Consider the following 20167-nt stretch of genomic DNA (forward strand, 5'->3'; position numbering starts at 1 on the left):
ATGCTCCTAACCATCTCTATTAAGGTACGGTTCCGCCTCTCAGCTACACCATTCTGCTGAGGAGTACCAGGCATTGTGTATTGTGCACATATGCCCCTACTTTCAAGTAATTTTGCAAATGGACCAGGACATTGTCCACTTTCATCGAATTTTCCATAAAATTCACCACCTCTATCAGATCTCACTATTTTAACCTTTTTATCTAACTGCCTTTCCACCTCGTCAATGAATATTTCTAGAACATTCACAGACTTAGACTTTTCATGCAGTAGATAGGTATATCCATACCGTGAGTAATCATCAATAAATGTGATGAAATATTTTTCGCCACTCCATGAAGGAGCATCAAAAGGGCCACATATATCGGTGTGTATTAACTCAAGAAGCTGAGTGCTTCTTGTGGCTGGTTTCTTTAAAGTATGTTTCGTCTGCTTTCCCTTAATGCAGTCTATGCATACATCTAAGTCACTGAAATCCAACTGAGGAAGAATTTCATTATTTATTAACCTCTTAACTCTTTCTTTGGAAATATGACCTAGTCGTTTATGCCACAAGAAAGCAGAACTTTCATTAATTGCGCTACGCTTAATGCCTCGAGTTTCAACATTAAATAGGGATTCAGAAAACTTTGCATCAAGGTTGAACTTATAAAGTGAATCAAATAAAATACCACTACCATAAAAGTAATCATTTCGTTACAATGTGAAAATACCATGTGCAACCTTAATACTAAAACCTAAATTGTCCAACCTACTAACAAAAACAAGATTTCTAGCACACTCAGGTACATAGAGACATCCTTCAAGATCCACATGACTTCCAGTGTCCAAAATCAATCTATACGTCCAAATTCCTTCTATTTGTGCCTTCATCCTGTTTCCCATGAACAAGTACTGTTCAGGTCCTCTTATGGGCTGGATCGAACTGAATCCCTGTTTAATATGAGACACATGAGTAGTAGCACCAGAATCTAACCACCAAGTATTATTAGGAACTTCAACAAGATTCATTTCATAGCAAACAAAGCTGTAATGTTTACCTTTCTTGTCGAACCAATCCTTCCTTTTAGGACAATCCTTCTTGAAGTGTCCTACTTGCTTACAAAAGAAACACTTCTTTTCCTTCTGGATTTGACTTTGAGGTCCTTTCACGAAGTTTTTAGCATTCCTTTTGCCTTTCCTACTTGATGTTCTTTTGCTGCTACTGGCACTTCCAAGACCTACGAGGTTAGCAACTTGATCTTTCATCTTCCTTAATCTCCCCTCCTCTTGAATTAGCATAGCCTTTAATTCCTTAAAGTTCCATTTATCCTTAATGGTGTTGTAATTCACCTGGAACTGGCTAAATTCAAGAGGTAGAGAGTTCATGATGAATTGGACCAAGAATTGCTCATGTACCTCCATTCCCAAGGTCGTTAACTTTGCTGCCAGATTAGACATGTGCGTCAAATGATCATGGATTGGCTGAGACCAGTCAAACTTCTTTGTAGTTAGCTCATTCATGAGACTTCCTACAATCGACTTGTCAGCCAATTCCGATTGTGAACACTCCTTAATTTTCTCTATGAATTCCCTTGCTTTCTCTGTCTTAGGCATTGATGGTTTAATACTTTCCGCCATCGTCAACCTCATAAGGTTCAAGCTCAGCCTGTTAGATCGCTCCCATCTCTCATAACGAGACTTTTCAGATTCGGAGCTATCTACTGTAATAGCTGAGGGTTCCTCATCAGTTAGTATGGCAGAGTCCAAAGCCATTACACCCAGTGTAAACCGGATTTGCTCGAACCACTCACCATAGTTGAGACCATTAAACTTTACAACAGAGTTAGCAGATGCAAACACATTTGATGAAGCTGCAAGCATTCATACATGTTTACTCGTTAGTGCTTTGAAACTTTAATATATATTCAGACTAATAGAAACTTTAACACTTATATTTTAAATAACCTTTGGGCAATATTTAAATATAAATACTTTCACTGATGCTAATTATATATTCTTTAATATTAATCATATCAACATTAGTCAAATAAATATGTCATCTTTGGATATACATATTATTCACTATAGTAGAAAATGATTAATTCTTTTTTTATTATTAATTATATTTAATGATCCACCTTTGGACCCAAATCTCCTAAAATATAAATAATAATTTAATTGATCAATCAAACTTTTATGTCATTTAGCATCCTTGATCAAGATCAATTATAAATTCTATAGATTTTAATATTTGTAAGTAAATAACAAGATCACTTTGGTGACTAACATGTTATAAACTATACAAACATTAAAATATTAATAGGTAAATTTATCTTAATATTATGTAATATTTTCATAACATAATTTAATAATTTTTTTTTTTTTTTTTTTTAAACCATGCATGCACACGTTTGTTCCATGACACAACTTCTCATTGCTGACTTTTCATACATGTGTGTAGTAACCGTTAACACGTCCAGAATTTTAACCATAATGAATTAACTATTTCAGTCATAATTATGAATTCAAACGCATTCATCAATCAACGAAACCAGCAATTTATGTTGCTGTAACTTAATTGAGTAAAATAATTAATTCTAACCAATCTTTTTGTAACGGCGCACTACACAAAACCCCTTAATCATGCATGTGCCTTTATCGTGAAACCCAGATTTCACGTTGACACTTTTAAACAATTAAAATTTATGCAGAGATGTGAATCCTTCTTGTCTTTTAACGGAACATATTATTAATTCAAGCAAATAAGGTTACGTCAACGACTACCAGATCCGTGCATAACTTGCAGTTCGATTCATAACCGTAATATACACTTGTTCTCAGACTTGATCAAATGCACTTTAACGGTAAGTACGTTTACAATCTACGCCGTCAGAACTTATGTTAACTTTTACATGGATCATGAACACTCTTTAAAATGGATTAAACCATATATGTTCATAACTTTTCCAAACGCCTAATTGGTGAATTAATTAAATCTAGAATGGCTCTGATACCACATGTTAATTTATTTCAACACCAAGAACTGATCTAGATTTGATTTAATTCAACCCTAACACATTTCTAAAAAAAGTAGAAACACTAACCTTGATCCATGCTTGGATGCAACCCCACCAATTGATGTTCTCCTCTTTAACCTTCTCCTTTTGGTGATTTCCTTGATGGACAAGAAATCCCAAACCTTCCTTAATCTCTCCTTTTGATAATCAGTATTGTTGTTTTGTGTGTTTTAGAGAGACTCGTTTTCTTACGTACATAAAAGACAATGCACACGAGGCTTTTATATTAGTCAAAGGGTTGTGTGTTGCAATACAACTCTTCACAATTATAATAACCGTAACACACGTATACTGATATATATTATATACCATTACTTAATGTATATAACATATATGCATATAATTATGAGATTAAAGACATTTATGAATATAAGGTAAAGTAGGAGGGTTATCAATACACCCGGATTCTAACTCTTTAATCGAAACCGATCCAACACGGTATCATCTTTTATATTAGAATCTAAAAACAGAACTTGAACTTTATATTAAACCAATAGATACATAGGTCACATAAAATATAAAATATTCTTATACTGTAATCCAGCCATTGGTGGATTCGTCTTGAAACATGAATGGAGAAACACCATGTGGAAGGAGTTGATTGAATGGGAAAGGAACTTAGTTGTACCACGACCTGAATATCAATCAATGTTGTCGCTTAGCATAATTCAAGAAGAGAAAGACAATGCTATTTCAGGTACTGCTTAACTTCGTCAGATTCCTCCAGTTCTGTCCAAATGCTGACAAGGTTTAGTTTTAGGATTTGCGCAGACAGTTTTGGTTGTTCTAAAGGAATCAGTGAGGCGGCGAACTTCACTACATAGCATTTTTCAGGTATGAGGTTTTTTAATATATGCTTTACACTAAATGCTTCATGTTTAGTGAACAGGGAGAAAAAGAAGTTGTCCCAGTAGCTGGTCTATTCTCTGGTGGATTAGATTCAATGATTCTAGCTGCTGCTCTATTGGATCAGTGCCTTGATCCAAAATGTAACCTTTTCTTTTTCACTGTTATTGTTTTCTGCCGTCACTTCTGAAATTAATTAAAAGATGTTACTATTTCAGATGAAGTTGATCTACTTAATGTCAGTTTTGATGGTGCAAATGCTCTTGATAGGATCTCCGCCAAGGCTGGAATAAAGGAACTTAAAAAGATTGCACCGTTGAGAAGGTTTAACTTTAAAAACCTTGATGTATAGGTCTATCACTATTCTATCCACTTTCTCCTTCTGTGAATGCAAACGTTCTCGCAGGTGGAAACTCGTGGAGATTGATGCTTGATTTATCAAAACTAGCATTCGAGACAAAGCGTGTCATGTCACTCATAAATCCTGCGGATACTTATATGGTAAACTTCAAAGTCTTTGAGGATTTCTCTCATTACATTCCTCAAAACTTGATGACAACTAGACAATCTGTTGTGCAAGTGTTATAGGACCTTAACATTGGAACAGCACTCTGGCTTGCTGCTCGCGGTGATGGTTGGATCCACAAAGAAAGGGAAAATCAAACAGTCGAAATAGATAATCCTGCGGATTAGATATAAGTCTGAGGCTAGAATACTGCTGGTTGGCGCTGGTGCTGATGAACAATGTGCTGGTTATGGTAGGCACAGAACAAAATATAGAAACGGGAGGTATATATATATATATATATACATATACATGTGTCTGCATAGTTTTCTCTATGGATGTAAACTAATAATCAACTCACAACACAAGTTTTGTTTTGTTTTGTTTTGTTTTACAGTTGGGTTGCGTTGGATCAAGAAATGAAATTGGATATGCAGAGGATTTGGAAAAGAAACTTAGGTCGAGATGATCGACGCATTGCAGATAATGGTAAAGAGGTAATACATATGTTGTGTGACTAGAAACTCAAATTGTTTTTCTCTTTGTGCTCTGTTCTCAAATGTTTAAAGTGTACAGGCGCGATTCCCATTCTTGGATGAAGATGTGATAAAGACTCTCCTTGACATTCCCTTGTGGGAAATAGCTGATCTTGAGCAACCAAGTGGAAAGGGAGACAAGAAGATTCTTAGACAGGTGAGTAAGAAAGCCTTAAAACATTGTAGAAATTTGATAAACCTGAAAATTGTTGCTTAAATCTTGAAGGTTGCGAAGTTGCTTGGTTTACCTGAAGTTGCAAAGATGCCTAAGAGAGCAATACAGGTAAAGAATAGGTTTCAAGAGATTTTGGATTCAAACCAGTAAAAAGTTGAAAGCTTTGTGTGCTGTGTGTGTTTTCATGCTCTCTCTCCTTTCTCTCACACACACTTTTGTTTTGGTCTTTGGTTGTGTGTGTTTTTTAGTTTGGGTCGACAATAGCTCGTGAATCAAACCGGAAGAATTTTGGAAGTAACCGTGCCGCAAACCAGGCCTCTGCTGGGAGCGTGAGATTCCACACGCAGCATGAGACTGAAAACATTATATCTATGATCCCTAGACAGACAACCTATTGTTAGATCACATTTTTTGTGTTGTATTGTATACATACAAACAGTGCCCTGCAAAAGTTTTAGGGGGCCTAAGGCAAAAACAATAAATGGTTTATTCAATCTTTTCTTGTGTATGTTTACAAAAAAGTTAAATGGTGGATATTGTTAATGTGTTTATAATTTAGAGTCTAAAAAGAGAACTTAAACTAAAACATAGAAAAGTTAAACCCTAGCTGCTATGCACGTTGCTTTCTGTCCAAGAATAGACAGAATCTATCAAAAAAAACCAGACACCCCAACTGCTTTTCCAATCGCAATTCCAGTTTCAAAAACGCTTAACGCCCAGAATGCAAACTCTATTATCTTGAGACGCTCAGTTTTCAATCATGATCGTTAAGGTGAGGGTTCATGATATGATATGTAGATTTGTATTATATAATATGGTTTTGTAAGCTTATATTTTAAGTTTATGAAATAGTGATTGACGTGTTTAGTAAAATAAATGAGTCGTGATTAGTGAAAATGTGGTGTTATGAGGAAATTAAATTATGCTATGTACATAGCAATCCTTCTAAAGCCCAACCGACTGACGCGACGAGCCGATACTGGTGTACGGCTTTTAAGGTGACGGCCAGCCCAATGTCATATGGTTTTAGATTGAGGACAAAGACATAGCGATTCCGTTAAAGGCTTAAAGCCCATAAACCGGTTGACGAGCATGATTTTTCGAGGTGACGACTAGCTCTCTTGTCATGTGCAAAGTGTGTTAATTTGTGAAAGATGATTGTTAATGTTATAAGAAATATTTGAGATATTCTAATTATAAGGTTCCGTTGTGTCAAATGATAGATGGTATGATGCATGACTACTTCTAGATTTATTATATTTGGTTGTTCAATTATATTGTTGTATGGTATGATTTGATGCATATATACTTCTAATTTGGATTTCTGGTTCTCTTAGATGTTCCCTTATGATCTGGTTCACTTGGTTCTTCATTTGTAGGTTCGCATCACGGCATCAGATAAAAATAAATTGATGATTTGCTCTCTCACGTGTTTAATCTTGCAACAACATTCAATTTTGTTAGTTACCGACTATAGTTTTCTTTTTTGTAACTTACTAATCTACTATAGTTTGTTTGTTTCTGTTTTGTTTAACGAATATTCTTTAATGAAACCGGAAGTTTATTTAAACTTAATTTAGTGGCATTAATTAAAGGGGGAAATTTACCTCTATTTTGGTTCAAACTATACACCCACTTTAGGTTATTGACGTTAAAATGTTTCCTAAAACTCATAAAGTTTAGCTAGCTAAATATTGCAATTTGAAAGATGCAAACCTACTAAGACAAGTAAGTAGTAGAACCTACAGCTGGTGTAACTTGTTACTAGGTGGCCGGCCCGCACCCTGTGCGGACATAAACATATTCAAATTATTAACTAAGTAGTACATAGTTTTATAAGTAACGAATTTTATATCATAATACCACCGTCCTTGGGAGAAAGCATCAGGTACAAAAAAATGTTGGTACTCAATATTTTACATGGACGAGATGGAACAAAGTAACTTCAGTATCAAGAGGTATTTATTGTGTGTACGTATAATTGCAACATTCCAAAATAATTTGTATGTTTAAGAAGATATTTTATTTTCAAAATCTGGAATAAATAGTGTATAGTTTCAGAGGTAACATATTTTATATTATCACTACATTCCCATTGAAACCCCCTTTTACCATTTCAGAATGTAATTAAGGACATAAAAAATTCAAAATATGGAATAAAAAGTTCAAAATATGTAATAAATATGGAATAAATAATGTAAGAAATGGGTTGAGCAGAGAGAATATACGAATTGCAGTCGGTGATTTTCGAATCAGACTCTGTTAGCTTATCAAAACTATTAACTCGGCGATTAAATATCCAGCTCTCTATGGAGTGACTGCGGATATTGTATCGCATATGCGGATATTAATATTATGATTAGTTTAATTTTATATGGTTAGTTAATTTTTACATACAATGACATGTATATGCATAATATATATTATCCTACTATATAAAAGAAGCTAAATTGAGAGCTTATAAGGGGTGCCACATGGGCAAAATAATCCCCACCAATCATACTGCCATGTCACTGGCGGATTGGGCTTTCAATTAAAATTGCAATAAAAGATTTGGGCTTGGTTTTTATTACAAAATTGGCTGCAGCGAGTGGGTTTCAAATTAAAGTTGCTTTGGTTACAAAATTGGCTACAACGAGTGGGCTTCGAATTAAAAGAATGATGTTCGAATTAAAATTGCTTTGGTTTGATTACAGCGAGTGGGCTTCGAATTAAAAAAAACAATCTCGCAGCCCAGCCCATTAATTATGTGTACCTGTTAATTATTCACTAAGAACACGTAAACAAATTGCAATGCATGCAAACAATAAGGAATACGTCATTTACGAGTTGCCTTATAATAAAACAAATGCATGCATGAATTGGTTTTTGTCGAGCTGTTAATTATTAGATAGACTTCTAGCTATACACGTCTAAATCAAAAACGATTTCACCAAGTTTAACTGGCCCCATAATAATATTCTTCTAGCAAAAAATCATCTTGCATTCCCTAAGAAGTAAATAACATATATTCTGCCATTAATACAAAAAACAAAGGATATGGAAACAAAACCATAATGTTAATCAAAATATATATTCAAGCTTTGACTCTAAGCTCACCATAACATTTATCCATCGTTTCTCCCTCTGCAGAAAATCAGTTTAAGTTATTCAACCTAATCAGTGTAAGCTATTCAAACGATTAGTCTATAGTATTGGTATTCCGTTTAAGTTATCAACATCTGCACGTAGATACAAAATCCCACGAGAAAACCTCCTAACGTCATTTGGTAAGAAATCGTCTACGATCAACCAGCTCTACCCCTTCGTTGCAAAAGCCAATTAGGTAACCTTTTTTTTTGGTGGTCGATCTGAACAATCATTTTAATATTCTTCATTTTGTTTAAGGAAGTGCTGATCTCAACACCATGGTCAAATCAACATCCAGAGATCCTCTCCTTCTAGGAGGTATTTTATATTGACAAGTTCCTTTTTGAATCAAAAAAATATTAGTATTGATATATTAATTTAATACTTAAATCTAAGGTAGATTTTCTTTCAGATAGTAGTGATTTTTTGTATTTAAAAATACAAACTATGAACCGTATTAATTTTACAACCACATATTTATATTATACATTTTTAAAATAAAACATCATTAGTATTTATTATTCAACCAATAATAAAATATAATGTATACTAAATAACTGATTTGACATAGTGTTGACATTACTTCTTAGAGTTCCTTTTTATTATATTTAAATCCAACAAAATAATTAAAAATTAACACTTCCAAATACTCATGCTACGTCTTTTTGATGGGCAATAAAAAACAAACAAACAAACTATCTTCACTTCAAAAATCTAATTTTTAAAAATTAAATTAAATTGTGGTCACTCCAAATACATATTCTTTAATTATATTAAATTAAATGAAAGAAATCCATTTTTTTTAAAACAAACAAATTATAACTATGTTCACTTTAAAAAATTAAAAAAAAAAGTGAATAAAAAATAAATCACACTCTAATCTGCGCAAATCATGCAGCCGAAGATCACAATAACCGGAGCAACAACCTTGGACCACAACCAATAATCGCTAGGACCATTAGGATGTGGCTCATCACAAATCACAAAAACAAAAATGCTTTCCTATGAATAACTTTCATTTGTCTTGACATCCAGGTTTGTCTAAAAAATACTATGTTTTTAGTCTTTCCAACTACATATGAAATGATTGCTTTAAACCACTCAACAGGAACAGAAAATAGAAGGGAGGGTGCCTATTTCTACGTCGGACAAAATGTACCAACGGTTCGAAGAAGAAAAAATTTATCACATTAGATATTTTAATCTCCTTTCCAATAACCAACGGTACAGTCTTACAGTTCAACCCTACATAATCAATATCAATGAGAAAACAATTATTACACAGATTGAAGAAAACATTCCACCAATACCTTCATACATATTCCGGCCCCAACGCTACCCCCAATTGATCAGCTTAGCAAGTGCAATCAATTTCCTCCCAGGTAAAAAAAAACCATTACCGGGGTCTCGCAAACAAATAAATTATCTTTTTCCTCACTATAAAAAAATATTATCAGAGATGTTGTTGGTCGAATATGCCTCATCCAAGGAAGTGATTTATATAACAAGAACACATATTCTAAGATCATCATTGGATTGCGTTTACACATGTACTAACACTTTATTAAATAATATTTATTTTAACTAATAAATATATAATACAATTATTTTTAGTAGATCCAAAATGGTACGTCTAACTATCTGGGACAATGAGACGTCAAATTTCAGGGAGCTAAATCACATATCTACCAGAAAAACCCAAATCGTAATCATCACAAGTATCATTCCACGGTTACATGAAGGTAATAAACTAAACATAATATTTACGTCAAAATAAATGCTTACAAATATTTCACTTTTACAGGAAAACTATCACTCACAACCACACCTGGATCGCGCTTTTACTTCGACACCGACATTGATATCATACAACGCTTCCAAAAGAAGAATAAACTGCTATACTAAGCTTGAAGCCATAACTCCACATGGGATGAACAACAAGACATCAAACGACACCGGTCAACTGTTTTAAAATTTAAATTACTGCTTTATACGTCAATTAAAAATGTCTACTCATATACTCTTTTATCCTAAAAAAATTGTTTGCTCAACCTAATATATTATTCAAATTTACTATATGGTTCATTCTACAATACACAAACAATAACTTCCAATTTCTAGAACTTAAAAATACCAAAAATTAAAAATTTACTTCAATTGAACATGTTATCCGCGCTACGCGCGGACCCGGCTCTAGTATGTATAATAATCACATAGTTATGATTCATTATTTGTGGTTGAAAACTATAAATCTTCTTAACATTATTTAATTCAAGATATAATGCAATCTACTTTGCTGTTAGTTTTTATTTTTTATTGTAAAATATACAAATTACATTCATTAATTTTTAAACTCTAAACTCTTGGTAAACCTTAAACCCTTGAGTATACTCTAACCCTTTGGCTTTACCGGATAAATCATAAACAATAAACTCAAAACTTTTGGATATACCGTAAACACTAATCTCTCTCTCTCTCTCTCTCTCTCTCTCTCTCTCTCTCTCTCTCTCTCTCTCTCCTCTCTCTCTCTCCTCTCTCTCTCTCTCTCTCTCTCTCTCTCTCTCTCCCTCTCTCCCTATCTCTCCCTCTCTCCCTCTCTCCCTCTCTCTCCCCTCTCCTCCTCCCTCCTCCCTCCCTCCTCTCCCTCCCTCTCTCTCTCCGTCCCTCCCTCTCCCTCCCTCTCTCTCCCTCCCTCTCTCTCTCACCTATTAATAGTGAGAAAAATGTCTTTATTATTGATTTACAACATTACAATATCGCGAATTCCACAAAAGTAAAACCAAAAAATTAATTAATAGAAAATTAACAAAAGCCACATCTTAACCAATAGAAGAGTATACTATTGATAACACGTTTCAAAACTTAAACAATGTAAATGAGCTTCCGTTCAAACGCATGATTGATTCAATCTCCGCCAAAGATAAACTCTTAATTTGATCTTCTGATAAACTCAAGCCTGAAAGAACATGTAAAAATTAATTTGATCTACTGACGTTTTCTTTTGATAAAAACATGATAAGCTAAGAAGTAGAATATTCTTTAATAAATTCTCAATAAATCGTATACTTATAAGGTAATATTATTTTTGGAATATCTTGTTAATAAAGCTAAATGAGAACATCTCGTGAATAGATTGCACCAGAATTTTGGTTGACAAGTCTCACCATAAATATTAAGTTTTAAATGCATGATTTTAGGAGAGAAAATATCTTGTCAATTAATTTCGTTTCTCTGACATCTAAAATATTTAGTGAGTATTTAATGAATTAAACAGAGAAATGATCTCAAAAAGATGTTATTTGAATCGAGAAAACACAAAAGATAAGTAAAATGCTAGACTTTACTAAAATATTTAGCTTTCACAATAAGCTATGTAATAGAATGTTCTCAAATTACTTTTAAAAATGTATCTACCTATAAGTTAGGATTATTTATGGAATATATTGTTACTAAAATTACATTTTAAATATAAAAAAGAGAATATCTCGGGAGTAGTTTACACTAATGATTTAATTAACAAATCTTGTCCTTAAAGTTTAAATATTAAAGCATGAGATTAAGAAATAAGATATTATTTCAGTAGAGAAAATACCATCCTACTATAGATATTTTAAAAATATAATTGATTATTCAATTTTGATGTACAGTAGAGAAAATACCATTCTAAGTGCACATCTTTTGCAGGATCGGAATGGTGAACTCTTAGAGGTCTGAAATATGACCACTTCTCTCAAATCATCTCTGAAAAAATATAAAACAAAATCACAATCAGCAAACCAAAAAACAAATATGTGTATATATAAGCTTATAATTCTAAACAATAATATAAATCTACAAATCAAAAAAAGAAAAATATTCGCAGCACAAAAAGATGCTATTGAAATGATTTAGCTGAGAGATGTTATCAAATTGAGTAAAATTTTTTTACCAGATTGAGGAACAAAGATGTTATCGAAATGATATATCAAAGAGGTGTACAATCAAATCATATATAGCTTCAGTGGAGAAATCGTCATAATAGGGTATCTGCATATATACCAAAAGAAAAATCAGCTCTTATGAAATATAAAAGCTTAATGTTCTAAAATAAGAAGAAAAAAAAGTTCAGAACATTATTAACATTAAAAGTTCAGAATACAAAGTTCAATTATTTTGTTTCTTCTACTGTGAATGTCTTATTTATAGTAAATTGGAAGACTTTTCTCATTGATTTAGCTTGCATGATAAGCTAAGAAGTAAAATATTCTTTAATAAATTCTCAATAAATCTTATACTTATAAGGTAATATTATTTTTGGAATATCTTGTTAATAAAGCTAACGGAGAACATCTCGTGAATAGATTGCACCAGAATTTTGGTTGACAAGTCTCACCATAAATATTAAGTTTTAAATGCATGATTTTAGGAGAGAAAATATCTTGTCAATTAATTTCGTTTCTCTAACATCTAAAATATTTAGTGAGCATTTAATGAATTAAACAGAGAAATGATCGCAAAAAGATGTTCTTTGAATCGAGAAAACACAAAAGTTAAGTATTAAAGTGATTTCATTTTTAGTAGTGTCGATGATTAAAATAAATCGAAAAAGAAATTCTAAAAAATCAATCCACAAAATCAAGAGAATTCTTTCCATTTGTAATAAGGAAACTAATTATAACATGTATTAACTAATATTGTTGCGCAAGTAATGTTAATAGAGGGATTAAATTATTTTTTTCTTTTCAATCAGTATTCAATGTTACTTTCCTTTTATAGGGGATCGATGAATTAAAATAAATTATTTGATTTGATAAAATGACTTTATATTCTAATATATCTATAGACTACATAAAATAATAAACCAAAATATTTACTTGAATTGATAAAATGACTTTATATACCATACTTTCGACAATTAGTTACCATAAATAGTTATTAATAATATTATGTAAGTCATTTCGAATCCAAAATATTTATTTGAATTAATAAAATGGATTTATATACCATACTTTCGACAATTAGTTACCATAAATAGTTATTGATAATATTATGTAAGTCATTTGGAAAGTGATGTTAATTGGTCATTAAATTATGTTTTCCCTTGCAATTAGTATTCAATGTTACTTTCCTATTATAGTGGGATCGATGAATTAAATGATATATCGAAATTACAAAATAAGGTAAGTATTTAGAGGGCTTTCCTTTTTAGTAGTGTCGATGGAAAAAATAAATCAAAAAGAAATTCTAAAAAATATTTAACAATAAACAAATATTCAATATAAAGTAAATTTAATTTTATTAATAATTTATAACATTCTGTAAATTATTTTAAAATTATGATAAATTTATTCTTTAAACAACGATAAATAATTTAAAAATAATATTAATAAACATGTTTGAATTTTTTAATATTTAAAATAATTATTATATAATTATATTCGAATACAATTCATCAAGTAGAGTATAAAACAATTATAATTATCTTATATAAAATTTCGTTCATTATATTTTATAGTTTATAAATATTAAAAGTAATAAATAAAACATTATTAATCTTTCTATAATTTCGAGAATCAGTTTCCATAAATTGTTATTCTGTAGATTATATGGCAAGTGATGTTAAATGATTTTAGATTTACCTTAAATTTTAGATCAAAATTAAATAAATAAAAGTTTAAAATCATCGACCAATCAAATTATAACAATTTTCTTGAAACTTCACCTATGAGCGACACGTCACCAGAAATCACTAAATTGACTTCTCTGGGGATCTTTCTAATATCAATATTTTTTTAAAAAAACTTACTATTATCCCTACTCGGCGTTAGACATTGGCATCTTGAGTTACCCTCCCTCTCGACATATAAGTAAAAAAAAAGGGACTCACGAGAAAAATGTTACAAATTAGTTAAAAAAAAACAGTTAGTTACCGTAACATAAAAAAAATAGTATCTATAAATACATACACAAGGTAGTAGTCATGAGCACGCAACTCAAACTCTTTAGTAAGAATACTTTTAACAATGTGTTCGTCTTCTTCAAACAAGTGTGTGTTGTTCCCATGTCTCTTCTTTGCTTGCCTTCTTGTAAGACATATAGAAAGTATATATTAGACAGCATATAATTATGCTCTAACGTCTCTATTATTACCGATGTATATTAGCTTCCCTATTTATCTTTGTACTCTAACTATATATGTACATCAAGAATGATCAATACAAGTAAGTAATTCCATAACCTAATATGGTATCAGAGCACTAGGCTCCAATTTTTTTTTTCTGCCTCCTTTCCATCGTCTTCTTCCTCTGCCTCTTAAACCTTATTCTTCTTCTTCTCAATCACGTCAGAATCAACCGCTGAAAGAACCTCAGTGTTCAACACACAAGACCCACAGAGTACACTTCTCTCGGTTAACATGTCAAGTGTAACCAAACTAACACATCTCAACTATGTGATGTGGAGCCGTCAAATCCGAGCGTTACTTGAAGGCCACGAGCTCCAACACTTCATTGATGATACTAATACGGCTCCACCTTCGACAATTGTAATAGATGGTGTTGCTTCTCCGAATCCAGCACATGCGCCTTGGGGAATTTCTCTGGTGAAATGGGCGAGCCATCTACTCCTCGTCCCATGAACTCGGTTGCGGCTGGAGAAGGGAAGACCTTGGGATTCAGTGGCTGTTCTATCATGAGGACTACCTAAGATGAGACAATCAAGAGGTCTGACCTTGATGCTCTCATCAAAGCCCTCAAGGAGAACTCTGGTAGCACACTTGGTTTATCTTTGAATGCCTCTTATAAACTGTCCAATGCTCTTGTTACAACTTTGAATGCATCTGATAGCTTTAAGCCAGTAGTTATAGATTCTGGAGCTTCTCACCACATGATTAGTGATGCTAGGTTAATCAGTAATGTTAAGCCTGCCTTAGGCAATGTTATGATTGCAAATGGCGACAGCATACCAATAAAAGGTGTAGGAAACTTGAAACTATTTGAGAAATATACTAAAGCATTTTATATGCCATCTTTTGCATCTAATCTATTATCTGTCAAGAAGGTTGCCACTGATCTTAACTGCAAGGTTATTTATTGTCCTAATGATGTCGTATTTCAGGATATTGAGACTCTTAAGATGATCGGAAAGGGTGCTACTAAAGGGGACTTGTACCTGCTTGAAGACACCACGACTAGATCATGTTTACCTTGTGCTTTTAGTTCAATCTCTGTCTTAGAAAATGATGTATTGTGGCATGCTAGGTTAGGCCATCCCCATTCTAGAGCACTAAACCTGTTATTGCCTAATGTTTACTTCAAAAATGATGGATGTGAAGCATGTATTCTTGGTAAACATTGCAAGACTGTGTTTCCCAAGTCATCTACTATCTATGAGAAATGCTTTGATCTTATACACTCTGATGTCTGGACTGCACCATGCACTTCTAGGGAAAATCATAGATATTTTGTCACCTTCATAGACTAGAAATCTAAATATACATGGCTGACTATGATACCATCTAAAGATAGAGTACTAGATGCATTTATAAACTTCCAGAGCTACATAACTAATCAGTTCAATGTTAAGATCAAAGTATTCAGGTCAGATAATGGAGGGGAATATACAAGCACAGCTTTCAAATCCCACTTGGCCAAGCATGGAATAAGCCATCAAACCAGCTGCCCTTACACTCCACAACAAAATGGTGTAGCTGAGAGGAAAAACCGACATCTGATGGAAGTGGCCAGGTCCATGATGTTCTACACCAACATGCCTAAGAGGTTCTGGAGTGATGCAGTCATGACAGCATGCTATCTCATCAACCGAACTCCAACAAGAGTCCTTGATGATGCCACACCTTATGAGGTATTGAACAAAAGAAAACCATCTATTGACCATTTACGGGTATTTGGGTGCTTGTGCTATGTATTGCAAACAGGTGATCATAGGAACAAACTTGAGGCCAGAAACACAAAGGCAGTGTTCATTGGGTATTCTACCACTCAAAAATGTTACAAATGCTACTCTCCAGAGACAAGAAGAGTCTTAGTATCCAGAGAGGTCAAGTTTGTGGAATCTAGAGGCTATTATGAGGAGAAGAGTTGGGACAATCTCAAGGATCTATCTCAAGGGGCCTCAGATAGGGCAAACAACCTACGGATTATCATGGAGAGCCTAGGTATCATCATGACACCAAATGAAAGAACTACTGGTTCAGCAAATAGTTTAGATCAAGCCAATGGTATGGATGCGGCTGAAGAGGCTTCTCATCCTAATCCTGAAGGGGGGAATCAAGAGGATTCGTCTACTGGTCAAGAGGAACCACACATGGGTCAAGAGGATCCGCAGACTACTGATCAATAGCAAGAGGTTCATGATCAGGATAAAAGCCAACAACAAGAGGAATCAGATCAACAAAATGAAGTTGAAGCTGAGATTGTTGGAGAGGTCCAGCCGCTTAGGAGAAGCACAAGGGTGAGAAAGCGTCCATCAAATTGGAAGTATTTCAACAGTCAAGCAGTAGCCCATCCCACTCAAGCAACTTGCTCCCTTGCTTACTATCCAAGAGATCATCAAGCCTTCATCACCAATATAGATCAAGAGTATATTCCGAGGACCTATGAGGAGGCAATGGAGATAAATGAATGGAGAGACTCAGTAGATGATGAGGTCAGTGCCATGATCCGAAATGGAACTTGGTTTGAGAGTGAGCTCCCCAAAGGCAAGAAGGCTGTCACAAGCATGTTACTATTCACTATCAAGTACTTGGCTAATGGGCAACCAGAAAGGAAAAAAACCAGAATTGTTGCAAGAGGCTACACTCAAGTCTATGGTGAAGATTACCTTGACACCTTTGCACCAGTAGCTAAGCTTCACACGATACGGATTGTACTCTCATTGGCTGTGAACTTAGAATGGGATCTGTGGCAAAAGGATGTCAAGAATGCTTTTCTACAAGGAGAGTTAGAAGATGAGGTCTACATGAGACCACCACCTGGTATGGAACACCTTAGCAAACCAGGAAATGTATTGAGGCTGAAGAAAGCCATCTATGGTTTGAAACAATCACCAAGAGCGTGGTACCACAAACTAAGCACCACACTCAATGGAAGATGTTTTGTCAAGTCTGAAGCTGATCATACCCTATTCACCCTCACTAGCCAGCAAGGAATCATTGTCATTCTCATCTATGTTGATGACATTATCATCACAGGCAGTGACAAAAAAGGGATCATCTCGACCTTAAGGCTTCATTTGATATCAAGGACTTGGGAGAGCTCAAATACTTCCTAGGGATCGAGATGTGTAGGTCTAAGGAAGGGTTGTTTCTATCTCAAAGGAAATACACCCTTGACTTACTAAATGAGGCTGGAGATCTTGGTGAAAGAGCTGCCAAAACACCTCTAGGGGAAGGATACAAAGTGATGCGTGAGGGGGAGATTGAAGACAAGTCATATGAAGATGTAAAGCACTATAGGAGAATGGTGGGAAAACTCATTTATCTTACCATTACCCGACCAGATGTATGCTTTGCAGTAAACCAAGTAAGCCAACACATGCAAGCTCCCAAGGTACACCACTGGAACATGGTTGAGAGGATTCTCAGGTACCTAAGAGAGGCACCAGGCCAAGGAGTATGGATGGGATGCAATAGAAGCACTGAGATTGTTGGGTACTGTGATGCGGATTGGGCAGGAGATCGAGTTGATAGGAGATCAACTACTGGATATTGTACCTTCATTGGAGGCAATTTGGTAACATGGAAGAGCAAGAAGAAGAAGGTGGTGTCTTGTTCAAGTGCTGAGGCAGAGTATAGAGCTATGAGGAAGCTCACAAGCGAGTTGATTTAGATCAAGGGACGTCTTAAGGACTTGGGAATTGAAGTTACAACGCCAATCACGATGCATTGTGATAACCAGGCTGCTATACACATTGCTAGCAACTCAGTCTTCCATGAAAGGACCAAACATATAGAGGTAGATTGCCACAAAGTGAGACAAGCCGTGGAGCAGAAGATCATATTGCCGTGCTACACAAGGAGTGAAGATCAGCTAGCTGATATCTTCACCAAGGCAGCAAGCACTAAGGTATGTGAGTTCATTCATCCAAAATTGGGACTCATAGACCTATCATGTCAATGATCTCTCCTTCATGAAGTGTTCGACTCTTTTTCCTTGACTTGGGTTTTCTCCCAAAGGGTTTTACCTAGTTGAGGTTTTAATGAGGGAATACTTCATGGCTTCCAAGCTTGACTTGTTCCACATGTTCAAGCTTGAGGAGGAGTGTTGACATGAAGCAGAATTAAGCTGTTAGACTTGAGAATTAAGCTGCTAGACTTGAAAATACTTATAAGGTTTTATAAGGTTTTATAAAGGTCTTATAAGGTTTTATAAGGTTTTATAAAAGTTTTATAAGGCTTTATAAGAAGCACCAGACTTGAGTTTAGAAACAAAAGACCAGACTTGAGAAGCAAAGAAGAAGAAGAAGAGAGAATGAGACCGTTGAATATTTTAAACAATAAATATTTTATTGTATTGTGTACTGAGACAACTTGCCTTTAAAAGACTTGTATCCAGATCCACAATTTGAATTCAAGGGAATAGAGTTTCTCTCATATCTACTTTCTCTCTCTTTTCTTCAATGTTTTTCATCTACGTCTCTTTATCCTCACATTTTTTCTGGATACTATTCCCTTTTCTTTATTCATATAAATTATTGTTAAAATTTAATTTAAAAAATGAATGTTTTGGACGCAGAAAAAGCACTACTCGTTCATAAGGTGCGTTGAAAACGACACGACAAAGTGGGAATCATGTTTAAAGAACTCTAGGAGTGAAAAGGCCATCAATGATTGTTACCACAGTGATCTCCCTAAAACGGTAGGACATAAACACACACATATATAACACAATCATATAATCGTAATTTTAACCGTTTTCTTTTTGCTATGCCAGCTCATACTTGGGTATGCAAACATGACTTTGAGTTTGAAACCGCAACATAAATACGTACCATGGGTCACACTCAACAGCAAACCACTCGTATAGCTCCTTATAAACTCTTCTTTGCATGAATAATCTATCTACATGCATTTTAGCATTTACAGTTTTTAATCAACTGAAAATGTTACTTATCATTGATTGTGTTTTTGGTTTGTGGCGATGCAGAACGCACAAAGTCCTGATGATTTTGTGGCCCAAATTTGCAAAGCGTACAAAGGAAAGGCTGCTCTCCCAAAACTCTGCAAGTCCTCTGCATTCTCTAAGTCGCTTGAGAGCAAAGTGCTGAAGCTTCAAGTCTCATATGCTGATGAAGCTAGGAATTAACTATCAGATGAATTATTGAACTATGATGCATGGATTCAAGCTTATGTTACTGGAATATAATAAATAAAGATCTTTTCATATATTTTTATGCCTGCGAGTTGATGAAACTTTTGAATAATTAGTTTTAATTTTTTTTTTGTCAACAATTAGTTTTAATTAAAAACACCTAAAATTGAACTATTTTTTGACGGCTACTATTAATTGTTAAAATTATTTCTACAAATAATTAAATATGACATTGAAATGGATACAAGTGTAAAGCAACTCGACACTTCACTAACCACACTTTTGAGTCAAGTATTAAAAATTATAATTAAAAATTTGTATATATTAGTTATTTTGGATAATATTTTAGATAAAAGCAATTCTCTCAAATAATATTTTTAAGTTTTTGTCACAAAAATAGCCTCCAAAAAAGAAAATGACCAAAATAGCTCTTTTTTATCTTGAAATTTTAATATTTATTTTTATTTTTTAAAATTTGAAACCATGTCCCCAGAACTCCACCCCTTAACTCTAAACCCTAAGTCTAGATTAGTTAACTCTAGGGTAAAAATACATTGTTACCCTAATAAAACTTATTTTGGTCATTTTCTTTATTAAAGACTATTTTTG

At 33.9% G+C, this 20167-nt stretch overlaps 1 protein-coding gene and 1 pseudogene across 1 annotated transcript; both read left to right on the forward strand.

Annotated features, from left to right (window-relative positions):
• The first annotated feature begins 3743 nt into the window (after positions 1 to 3743).
• Positions 3744 to 5592, forward strand: LOC106355439 (annotated as a pseudogene).
• Positions 5593 to 18694: 13102 nt separating this feature from the next.
• LOC125592905 (gamma-interferon-responsive lysosomal thiol protein-like) lies at positions 18695 to 19632 on the forward strand. Its single transcript, XM_048768564.1, has 3 exons — positions 18695 to 19105; positions 19181 to 19267; positions 19394 to 19632. The coding sequence occupies exons 1-3, from the start codon at positions 18968 to 18970 to the stop codon at positions 19550 to 19552; spliced, it is 384 nt and encodes a 127-aa protein (XP_048624521.1). The 5' UTR covers positions 18695 to 18967; the 3' UTR covers positions 19553 to 19632.
• Positions 19633 to 20167: the final 535 nt, after the last annotated feature.

Source organism: Brassica napus, chromosome C9, assembly GCF_020379485.1.
Source record: "Brassica napus cultivar Da-Ae chromosome C9, Da-Ae, whole genome shotgun sequence".
NCBI classification, from domain to species: domain Eukaryota; kingdom Viridiplantae; phylum Streptophyta; class Magnoliopsida; order Brassicales; family Brassicaceae; genus Brassica; species Brassica napus.